Source organism: Eleutherodactylus coqui, chromosome 7 (genome assembly GCF_035609145.1).
Source record: "Eleutherodactylus coqui strain aEleCoq1 chromosome 7, aEleCoq1.hap1, whole genome shotgun sequence".
Lineage (NCBI taxonomy): Eukaryota > Metazoa > Chordata > Amphibia > Anura > Eleutherodactylidae > Eleutherodactylus > Eleutherodactylus coqui.
Genome location: NC_089843.1, coordinates 6689994 through 6703244, shown reverse-complemented (window position 1 = coordinate 6703244; position 13251 = coordinate 6689994). Strand labels below are relative to the sequence as shown.

Below are 13251 nucleotides of genomic sequence, written 5' to 3'. Positions count from 1 at the left end.
CCATTATACTGCATACATGGAGGACTACAACCCCCAGCATGACCATAATAAATTCCATTATACTATATATATGGAGGACTACAACCCCCAGCATGACCATAATACACTGTTTTATACCATACACATGGAGTACTATAACCCCCAGCATGACAATAATACATTCCATTATACCGTATACCTGGAGGACTACAACCCCCAGCATGGCCATAATACATTCTATAATACCGTATACATCGAGGACTACAACCCCCAGCATGGCCATAATACATTCCATTATACTGCATACATGGAGGACTACAACCCCCAGCATGGCCATAATACATTCCATTATACTGCATACATGGAGGACTACAACCCCCAGCATGACCATAATATATTCCATTATACTGTATACATGGAGGACTACAACCCCCAGCATGACCATAATATATTCCATTATACTGTATACATGGAGGACTACAACCCCCAGCATGACCATAATACATTCCATTATACTGCATACATGGAGGACTACAACCCCCAGCATGACCATAATATATTCCATTATACTGTATACATGGAGGACTACAACCCCCAGCATGACCATAATACATTCCATTATACTGCATACATGGAGGACTACAACCTCCAGCATGACCATAATACATTCCACTATACTGCCTACGTGGAGGACTACAACCCTCAGCATGACCATAATACATTCCATTATACTGCCTACATGGAGGACTACAACCCTCAGCATGACCATAATACATTCCATTATACTGTATACATGGAGGACTACAACCCCCAGCATGACCATCATACATTTCATTATACTGCATACATGGAGGACTACAACCCCCAGCATGGCCATAATACATTCCTTTATACTGTATACATGGAGGACTACAACCCCCAGCATGACCATAATATATTCCATTATACTGTATACATGGAGGACTACAACCCCCAGCATGACCACAATACATTGTATTATACCGTATACATGGAGGACTACAACCCCCAGCATGGCCATAATACATTCTATCATATTGCATACATGGAGGACTACAACCCCCAGCATGACCATAATACATTCTATTATACTGCATACATGGAGGACTACAACCCCCAGCATGGCCATAATACATTCCATTATACTGCATACATGGAGGACTACAACCCGCAGCATGACCATAATACATTCTATTATACTGCATACATGGAGGACTACAACCCCCAGCATGACCGTCATACATTCCATTATACTGTATACATGGAGGACTACAAACCCCAGCATGACCATAACACATTCTATTATAATGTATCCATGGAGGACTAGAACCCCCAGCATGACCATAATACATTCTATTATACTGCATACATGGAGGACTACAACCCGCAGCATGACCATAATACATTCTATTATACTGCATACATGGAGGACTACAACCCCCAGCATGACCGTCATACATTCCATTATACTGTATACATGGAGGACTACAAACCCCAGCATGACCATAACACATTCTATTATAATGTATCCATGGAGGACTAGAACCCCCAGCATGACCATAATACATTCTATTATACTGCATACATGGAGGACTACAACCCCCAGCATGACCATAATACATTCTATTATACCGTATACTTGGAGGACTACAACCCCCAGCATGACCGTAATACATTCCATTATACTGCATACATGGAGGACTACAACCCCCAGCATGACCATAATACATTCCATTTACTGCATACATGGAGGACTACAACCCCCAGCATGACCATAATACATTCTATTATACTGCATACATGGAGGACTACAACCCCCAGCATGACCATAATACATTCTATTATACTGCATACATGGAGGACTACAACCCCCAGCATGACCGTCATACATTCCATTATACTGTATACATGGAGGACTACAAACCCCAGCATGACCATAACACATTCTATTATAATGTATCCATGGAGGACTAGAACCCCCAGCATGACCATAATACATTCTATTATACTGCATACATGGAGGACTACAACCCCCAGCATGACCATAATACATTCTATTATACCGTATACTTGGAGGACTACAACCCCCAGCATGACCGTAATACATTCCATTATACTGCATACATGGAGGACTACAACCCCCAGCATGATCATAATATATTCTATTATACTGCCTACATGGAGGACTACAACCCCCAGCATGACCATCATACGTTCTATTATACTGTGTATATGGAGGACTACAACCCCCAGCATGACCATAATACATTCTATTATACTGTATACATGGAGGACTACAACCCCCAGCATGACCATAATACATTCTATTAAACTGCATACATGGAGGACTACAACCCCCAGCATGATCATAATACATTCTATTATACCGTATACATGGAGGACTACAACCCCCAGCATGACCATAATACATTCCATTATACTGCATACATGGAGGACTACAACCCCCAGCATGATCATAATATATTCTATTATACTGCCTACATGGAGGACTACAACCCCCAGCATGACCATCATACGTTCTATTATACTGTGTATATGGAGGACTACAACCCCCAGCATGACCATAATACATTCTATTATACTGTATACATGGAGGACTACAACCCCCAGCATGACCATAATACATTCTTTTATACTGCATACATGGAGGACTACAACCCCCAGCATGACCATAATACACTCCATTATACTGTATACATGGAGGACTACAACCCCCAGCATGACCATAATGTATTTTATTATACTGCATACATGGAGGACTACAACCCTCAGCATGACCATAATACATTCCATTATACTGCATACACGGAGGACTACAACCCCCAGCATGACCATAATACGTTCTATTATACCCTATACATGGAGGACTACAACCCCCAGCATGACCATAATACATTCCATTATACTGCATACATGGAGGACTACAACCTCCAGCATGACCATAATACATTCCATTATACTGCATACATGGAGGACTACAACCCCCAGCATGATCATAATACATTCCATTATACCGTATACAAGGAGAACTACAACCCCCAGCATGACCATAGTACATTCTATTATACCATATAAATGAAGTACTACAACCCGCAGCATGACCACAATACATTCCATTATACTGCATACACGGAGGACTACAACCCCCAGCATGACCATAATACGTTCTATTATACTGTGTATATGGAGGACTACAACCCCCAGCATGACCATAATACATTCCATTATACCCTATACATGGAGGACTACAACCCCCAGCATGACCATAAAATATATCCTAATTATGCTGTATACATGGAGGACTACAACCCCCAGCATGACCATAATACATTCCATTATACCGTATACATAGAGGACTACAACCCCCAGCATGATCATAATACATTCCATTATACCGTATACAAGGAGAACTACAACCCCCAGCATGAACATAATACATTCCATTATACTGTGTACATGGAGGACTACAACCCTCAGCATGAGCATACTACATTCCAGTATACTGTATACATGGAGGACTACAACCCCCAGCATGGCCATAATACATTATATTATAACATATACATGAAGGACTACAACCCCCAGCATGGCCATAATACTTTATATTATACTGTACACATGGAGGACTACAACCCCCAGCCTAAGCATAATACATTCCAGCTTCTTAAACATCTGCCCTGTCTCGAAGGTGCGCTCTGCTGGGATTGCCGCTTTAAGAGGCTGGTAGAGGAGGGTCCGCCCTGGGTTACTGCAGTTCATGCTGCACGTGCCACTAGTAGCATACACACAGCAGCAGACCCGCCAGGGATCCCTAAGAGGGGTTACTATTGTTTGGCTGCTTCCAGTGAGAGCGCTGAGAGTCTACAAAACTTGATGGGGACCACCGGGAAATCCTCTACATTAACCCCTTGGATGCCGCTCCGCATGAATGAGCAGGCGGCCCCTCCGTCTCCTTCGCGCCTCGTCCTGCACTCATTCATTGATACGGTTTGTTTCATGCTGAAAGGTAAAACAAATGCCGAAAGCTGCAGGTAGAGACGACTAATTATCGCCTTAGACCGCCGATCGCGTGGAGCGCTCGCGCCTCGCAGACATTTCTGTGGCCGGAGCGTTCGCCAGCATGAGGTTCACAGGAACAATCCTGCAGCCTCGCATTCCATTCCTCACCAGATCTCTGCTTGATGTCAGTGAATGTGAACATTGTAACATCCTGTATAAGCAGATATTCTCACGCTCCTCAGGCGACACAAACCACCCCAAGAAAGACGCTGCGCTCAGAGACCCGCGGGCGCAAGTCACAGATTCTGCATCTGGTACTAATGAGGCAGAGGGAAAATTGTCCATGTAAATTAACCTACTGAACACAACGGGTTAATGCAACGTGCGATCCGCGTGTACGAACACTCCGAGCCGGGCAAACGAGCCACTAATGCAGAACAAGTCCGGGTTTGTCATATACTGCCTATATACAGTAAGCATCTACCCCCATATGGTGCCTATATATGCAGTAAAGCATCCACCCCATATGGTGCCTATAGACAGTAAACTATCCATCCTACATGGTGCCTATAGACAGTAAAGCATCCACCCCCATACGGTACCTATAGACAGTAAAGCATCCACCTCCATACGGTACCTATAGACAGTAAAGCATCCGCCCCATATGGTGCCTATATACAGTAAGCATCTACCCCCATATGGTGCCTATATAGACAGTAAAGCATCCACCCCATACAGTACCTATAGACAGTAAAGCATCCACCTCCATACGGTGCCTATATAAACAGTAAAGCATCCACCCCATATGGTGCCTATATAGACAGTAAAGCATCCACCCCCATACGGTACCTATAGACAGTAAAGCATCCACCCCATATGGTGCCTATAGACAGTAAACTATCCATCCTACATGGTGCCTATAGACAGTAAAGCATCCATCCCCATACGGTACCTATAGACAGTAAAGCATCCACCCCATACAGTACCTATAGACAGTAAAGCATCCACCTCCATACGGTGCCTATATAGACAGTAAAGCATCCACCCCATATGGTGCCTATATAGACAGTAAAGCATCCACCCCATATGGTGCCTATATACAGTAAACTATCCATCCTACATGGTGCCTATAGACAGTAAAGCATCCATCCCCATACGGTACCTATAGACAGTAAAGCATCCACCCCCATACGGTACCTATAGACAGTAAAGCATCCACCTCCATACGGTACCTATAGACAGTAAAGCATCCACCCCCATACGGTACCTATAGACAGTAAAGCATCCACCCCCATACGGTACCTATAGACAGTAAAGCATCCACCTCCATATGGTGCCTATATACAGTAAACTATCCATCCTACATGGTGCCTATATGAAGTATCCATCCTATTCGGTGCCTATATACAGTAACGTATCCACCCCGTATTGTGCCTATACAAATTACCTATACACTGCTAATGGATAACACACAGTCCGTGCAGCGCCTATAAGAAGTCCGTGTGCAGGGAGCCTAAGAGGGGGACAGTATAGCATGCCTGTAACAAGTGCTCCCCCTACAGACGTATTGGCGCCCGCAGAGCAGCTCCCCGTTCTTTGTGTTGAATCACAATTAGTTTATTTACAAACAACCAGCAACATGATGCACAATACAGAAGGTCCGAGGGCGGCGGGCACATCACCGCGCTGGTGCAGCCCGTACCATGGGGCGCGCTCTACCCAGCTGAATAGGCAGCCATGTTGTCGCTCACACAAACTGCGGGAAAAACAAGCGCGAGAAAATTCCCAGCGCGTTACGGGCACGAACACGGCGGGCTAGTGATTGGTGGCGCACAGCAAGAACACAATGTCACTGCATGCCTCATGCAGCGAAATCCAGCTGTCCTAGCCCAGCCTAACCCAGGAGTGGTGCAGTACCCCAGAGTGACCACCCCTCCAGTGGGCAGGTAGCTGTTCCCTTGTGCATCTGGGGGTACTTCTAGTGCACCATGCAGGCTTACAACCCATTACTGACGCCATATTGGAATCCAGTGGGTAGTCCTGCACCCCATCAGCACCCCGGGCTCCCCCAGCCTTCAGAGCTGCACTCCATGTTATTAAATATAGGAGGTATTGGTTAATATTTTGCCAAGACCGTGCTGGAACCGTCCCGGCAGGCGCAGGCTGCGCCTCCGTTCACTGCGCAGATAGCACCCGTGTATAACTACACCCCCGCAGCACCTGGGGGAGGGGGGGGTGGTCATATAAATCATTGGCTGCCTACCTTCCTCTTGTGCCGGTGGATATCTCCAATAGAATTGGTGAGGCTGTTGGGCCCCAGTAACATCCGTGTGCTGCGGGGCCACTCAGCACTGACCAGGTGGTGCTCCCCCATAAGGATCTTCCTGACATTGTCGGCTCCCGTCACCCTGATGAGCGGACGACCCAACAAGTGGGTCTTGAATACGCTTCCATATTTCTCTCTTCTGGACGATTGGAAATTAGAACCCTGGAGGAGAGATGGAGAAGTGATCAGAATGGACCAATAATAATCAGCCTGCATGGAAAAAGTCAGGTGAGTTAATGATGAACCCCCTAGGGGGCACTATAGAGCTGACAATAAAGTAAAAATATTCACACTGGGTTCATTAAAGCGGTCAGTCGGCCAGGAGGCCAGCACGCTGGTGCATGGAGATGATTTCTGCTGGAAGTAGACAGCTCCGTTATTACTACAGTGGCCAGGCAGGGTATTGCACGGACCAAAATACACATGCCTGTGTGAATGAGCCCTTAGATTTAAAATCCACGTGCAGAAAGAATCTGCTTAGAGCAGATTCCAATTAAGGACTTGTTCACACGGCGTAATTTTGCTATAGATTCCGTATATAGCTCGTATCGGCTGTGAAATCCGCATCCTTTTACTGAAAGCCATGAAAATCTGCACCAGAGTTAATATGTCGCAGATGTTTTGCACACGGATTCTGAAATCCATGTTGTATAAAGAAAGAATTGACATGTCAACTGTGGATCCGTGCCGAAACCGTATCAGGCTGCCACCAGACGCCCCAATGACGGGCACAATCCATGTGCAGATCTGCATCAACATCGGCGGGAGAACTCCCAGACTCAGCCAGCTGACCTACGCCGGATCTGAGAGGCGGGGCTTATTCATACTTGAAAGAAAATCGCATGACTTCTGTGCATTTGCACAGTGCGTTAACCCATTGTTTTCAATGGGTTAATTTACACAAGCTTTTTTTGAAGCGTGTTCAATCGCTTTGGCAAGATTACAGAAAATTCACCCATGTTTTGCTGCAGACAAGTAAAAAAAAGATACGATTTTTAATTGTATTCCTATTGAAATAGTGATTTTCTCTCTAAAACGCATTGTACTCGCATAGAAACCGCGGCCTAAAAGTGCAGCATCGTCGGGTTACTCGGAGCGATATATCGCTCACCCATGTAAATACGACCCAATATCGGTCCACGAACCTCGGCCAATATTGTGCTGGTGAGCATGCAGTTTTTCTATAAGAGTGTAATGCGTTTTGTAAGAAAAGCGCATCACATCGCGGTATGTGCGATCGTCACGGCCGGTTTTCTTGTTCTTTCCATAGGATAATTTAAAAAAAAAAAACACCTGCAGGAAAATCACATCTGCGTGCAATTGTTTTTTTTATGGTCCTATAGAAAATATTGGGCTTGATCACCCCCCAAAAAAGCACACACTGCGAGAGAAAAATCCTAATCCACGGCCCAATCCTAATCCACTCCTACGGCCCAATCCTAATCCACTCCTACGGCCCAATCCTAATCCACTCCTACGGCCCAATCCTAATCTGCGGCCCAATCCTAATCCAATCCTATTACCCAATCCTAATCCAATCCTATTGCCCAATAATAATCCAATCCTACGGCCCAATCCTAATCTGCATCCTAATCCAATCCTACGGCTCAATCCTAATCCAATCCTACGGCCCAATCCTAATCCAATCCTACGGCCCAATCCTAATCCAATCCTACGGCCCAATCCTAATCCAATCCTACGGCCCAATAATAATCCAATCCTAATCCAATACTACGGCCCAATCCTAATCCAATCCTACGGCCCAATCCTAATCCAATCCTACGGCCCAATCCTAATCCAATCCTATTGTCCAATAATAATCCAATCCTAATCCAATACTACGGCCCAATCCTAATCCAATCCTATTGCCCAATAATAATCCAATCCTACGGCCCAATCCTAATCCAATCCTACGGCCCAATAATAATCCAATCCTACGGCCCAATCCTAATCTAATCCTATTGCCCAATCCTAATCCAATCCTACGGTCCAATCCTAATCCAATCCTATTGCCCAATAATAATCCAATCCTACGGCCCAATCCTAATCCAATCCTACGGCCCAATAATAATCCAATCCTACGGCCCAATCCTAATCCAATCCTATTGTCCAATAATAATCCAATCCTAATCCAATCCTACGGCCCAATCCTAATCCAATCCTACGACCCAATCCTAATCCAATCCTATTGCCCAATAATAATCCAATCCTACGGCCCAATCCTAATCCAATCCTACGACCCAATCCTAATCCAATCCTATTGCCCAATAATAATCCAATCCTACGGCCCAATCCTAATCCAATCCTATGGCCCAATAATAATCCAATCCTACGGCCCAATCCTAATCCAATCCTACGGCCCAATAATAATCCAATCCTACGGCCCAATCCTAATCCAATCCTATTGCCCAATAATAATCCAATCCTACGGCCCAATCCTAATCCAATCCTACGGCCCAATCCTAATCCAATCCTAATCCAATCCTACGGCCCAATCCTAATCCAATCCTACGGCCCAATCCTAATCCAATCCTAATCCAATCCTACGGCCCAATCCTAATCCAATCCTATTGCCCAATAATAATCCAATCCTACGGCCCAATCCTAATCCAATCCTGGCGCCCAATCCTTATCCGACAGGTAAATATACTCTCAGTTTTAATGTTTTTTCCCTTTCTCTCCATTCTCGGTTCCGTCTTCTCCTCCCCTCCGAGCGTTCCACTATTAGATCTACGTCAGCTGCTTCTTCTGCACTAAATCCCGTTTATTAAGATCAGGAGGGAATGTGACCTTCCAGAGTGGCATCATTGTGCCCGCCGCCGAGGACGTGCCAGCTGGCCCCGAGCACATAGAGCGCGCACGGTGTAATTACTGTAGGTGTTTGGCTGCGAAGGGTCTCGACGTAGAGAAACAGATGTGTCTGGTTCTGCAGACTGGCAGGCGGAATAGTGAAAGGTGCATTGTCTGGGGTCACATGCGGAGCCACAGGCGGGGGTCAAAGGTGACAGCAGCAATCTCAAGGATTCCAAGGTTTACTTTCTGCTAGGACTGTGGATGGCAAAGATCGCAGCTTTAAGAGCATTTCGCCTTAAAACTCACCAAAACAGCCCGTCTACAGCCCTTCCTTTTGGGAGGAGTCTCTGATTTGGCCGACATGAGCTAATTTGCATATTTTTTCCCATTGAGCCACACGGAGTTCCTTCAATGAAAGCCAGCACTTTCTGACTCCCTAAACTCTCAAACACAGTAAATAGAAGTCCCATCTGTTCTGCTTTGTTACATCTGTCTCTGGGCGACTTAAGACCGGTACAGATGAGGGTACCCAACCTTTCCAGACCCCTGAATGGCAAACATTTCCGGTTATACAATGATCCATGACTCCCTGACTTTATTTTGGTGGCAATGCTCTGCAGAGGGGTCACTATGAGGCAATTTCAGGCTGGAAGGATGGAAAGTGTTCCTTTTGAGGTTGTGGTTATTATGCTGTCCCGGCACATGGTGTGTAATGTGACAAAATACACAAACATACGAGAGCTGCCCGTGTCAACAAGTTAGAAAAAAATACTAAAATAAGCTCTTATTCTGATGCTGGCAGATGCCAACCGTCTGGTCAACTCACCCACCCTGGGACTAGAGGGCTTCCAACGAAGAGTGGTGTAACCTTTAGACTTGTTCCTTATAACCTCCCCCAGCTTGGTTGAAGTTTGTTTCAACAGTGTTCCCACCAACTAGGGGGAAGAAAGGAATGTCTAGCCTGTAGAGATGACTTCAATGGTGGTTCACCCTTGTCTGCAAAGAGAACACCCAATAATCTGTAGCACCAAACCAAACCTCATCTTCCACTTGGTGGAACCTCAAAGTTCTATATGGGTCAACTATGAATCACGTAGAACAGGAGATATCTGCATCCTTGACCAAGTCAAACTGACTTTTCCACTGAAAGCACACGTGACCAAGCTGGAGTTGGTAAGCCAGAAGATACACCTCAATGGAGAAGATCATTATGGAAGAGGTGAAGAGAAAAGATGACGGACAGCAAGCTACTTGGAGAACCTGAAAGGAATCTCTGAAGAGATCACTGAGATACCTGAAGACCACCCAAAGAGTGCATGAATATATGGTTACCAGGTGTCAGTGATGGCTTGATGTTCCATTCTAGAATTCATACATGTTCAATATCTGACCCCACTGAACTCGGAAAAATTTGTATGGACTTCGCAAGTCTCCCTAAATTTGGATTCCACTTGAACCCTGGATACCAAAGATCTCAGAATTTATCAAGCTCCGCACAGGCAGACCAGTCACAAGGACTGAATATTCCATAACACACGATATTACCCATTCATACTCCTGTTCCAATATTTGGTCACAGGGGTAGTCTCACAGTCTTCGTTATGGGCTTCACCAGAATCAAGGTGACTAAGGACCTGATCCAGACATTATGCTCAAGACTGGATCATCTGGAGGACCTTCTGCCTTACTGAAGTCTATCCAAACCAACATCACAAAGAGTGGGGACTAGAATCTGTGCTTTCTGAGACCTTGATTGCATTGGGCTGTCCAGCCAAGAAGCAGCATCCGATATGCTACATATGGTGACCCAAGCGGGGGAATTTTTTTCCTGTATTAGGTGAACACGGAGGAGCTCGTAGCAATGGTGAAGCTGGGGCATTTGGTACTTATTTATAACATCACACAACCCCTAGCACCTACTGCTTCGCCCCTTTTCCCTTTTGTATCAAAGGAGGGCAGAATGCCCCCTGGTTTGGTTAATTTCCTACATTCTTACTTCCGGTGGAGAAGCAGTTTTATTATGGCTGCTTGTTGTGGACAGTGGTTTCCTCTACCTCTTCCCACTGGCTGTTGCCAGCAGAACCCTCCATCTGCTATCAGACAGCACAAAACCCTCCTCCTGTTGGTGCCGCCCATATGGTGCATGCACACGTCCAGATCTAAAAAACCAGTGCATGCACCCACGTTCTGTCCCAGACTAATCAGGACTTTCCTGCAGTTATTTAAGGCACCCTCCTCCACTGGAAGGTGAGTGAGCAATAGCTTTGATTTGGCCCTGCAAAGGTGCTATTGATTCTTGGTTTTGACCGATGCCCGTTTTCCCAGCTTTCCCATTTTCTCCTGTCCTGACCTTGGCTACTTATTGCACCATGATTTATCGGATTGCCGCCTGACTCTGTTTTGCATGAGCTCTGTCGGCCCTGACTTCTACATGAATATTGTTTACATCTTTGCCTATCCCTCTGGCACCATGCCTCTGATCTGTCCATGTAGCGGCCACTGCACCGAGACGACTCCTAAGATAACAGCCTGGGGGTCCCTGCAAATGACACCAGATCCCACAAAAAGGGGTTAAAGGGTGAAAACCAGGGGACTCCTTGGTGCTAGTAGCCCAAAGTCAGATCTGTCATTGGCACAGCGGGTGCATCAAAGAGCCCCATGACAGACAGGTGCCCCCCAAAAATAAGCTGACCACCGGGTGGCAGTCTGAGTGATCAGCTATAATCTGCAGAAGCGTTTAAAGGGGTTGTTGGTTACTGGACAACCGCGCTTCAATAACTCTGCCTGCATTAAAACCATAGACTGAAGTACACATACCACCCCCCCCCCCCCCACCCCCACCCCATGGCGGCTGGGATTCAGTCCTGCAGCCCTTTTTCAATTGCGGTGATTGTTGTGGCAGCTGATGTTACAGGTAATCATGTGACCGCTGCAGCCAATCAGAGGACACAATGCGTCGGGTCCTCCAGAGAGATGCTCTTTGGGATCCCTTTAACACATTTGCCAATTCCTCTAGGCTGGATCTTCCACCCCTCCCCCGAAGCGGCTCCGTACAGTTTTACTTGTGCTTTGTTATTTCACTTTAACTGGTCTCCCTAAGAAAAATGACTGCAAGCTCTGTGGGCCACAGCATTGCGCTGTAGCGTACAAATATTATAAGTATGGCGGTAATCTGAGCGCCTCTGTTGCTTGTAGTCCTCCGGGGTCCTGCAGCAAACAGAAGTGCGGTTGTGAAGCCCTCAGAGTTCAGGTGACCGGGTTTCTGATCTACGTAAATATAATTAAAGTCGTTTTTGTGCCATTAATAAAGAGATATTTGTACAACATTTCCACAGCAGCACAAAGACCCCCTTTATGTGGCGCGGCTTCCACCGGAGTCCAACTTATACAAAAAAAATTGGTATTTTTAGCCTTCAACTGTTTTTGGATGGAGCCTGTGGAAAAAGGAGTATACCGAGCCGTCCCCCCGCAGAGACTCCTGTCGATGCGCCGCGCCAAGAAGTGGCCTTCACTGTACTGGAAGTCTACAAGACGTTAGTCAGCACAAGATTGCCGTTAACCCCGCGGTCACAACGGCTGAGGTCTACCTTGTGCCGTCACTGGGGATGACGACAGCGGCTTCTGTTGGGCTCTTATATAAGGGACACTGCACCCCTATAGAGTAGGGGCATACCTGCCAATAGTGCAGGGAGGAGGGGGCTTCCTCCTTTTATAACAGCTGTAGGGTGTACAACGAGGTTCTGTAGCAGTTGAGGTGCCTATGAGGAGGTTCTAAAGCAGCAAAGGTGTGTATAAGGAGGTTCTGCAGCAGTTAAGATGCCAGACTGTTAGGAGGTGTTGCGACCACGGATAGGGGCACACAAGGTGACCGGGCTCAGGACGCCCCCTACAGACCACCAGTAGAGAGGAGCGTCTGACCAGACTGTTAGGGGGTGTTGGGACCAGTGGATAGGGGCACACAAGGTGACCGGGCTCAGGACGCCCCCTACCGACCACCAGTAGAGAGGAGCGTCTGACCAGACTGTTAGGAGGTGTTGGGACCTGTGTATGGGGGCACACAAGGTGGCCGGGCTCAGGACCCCTCTACAGACCACCAGTAGAGAGGGAAGTCTGAC

At 46.4% G+C, this 13251-nt stretch overlaps 1 protein-coding gene across 1 annotated transcript in view; it reads right to left on the bottom strand.

Moving 5' to 3' along the window:
* Window positions 1-13251, bottom strand: part of CYP26B1 (cytochrome P450 family 26 subfamily B member 1) — a 129889-nt gene that overhangs the window by 46577 nt on the left and 70061 nt on the right. The window contains exon 3 of the mRNA XM_066572847.1: window positions 6281-6505. Coding sequence (XP_066428944.1) covers window positions 6281-6505 — 225 coding nt within the window. The remainder of the gene's footprint in view (window positions 1-6280; window positions 6506-13251) is intronic.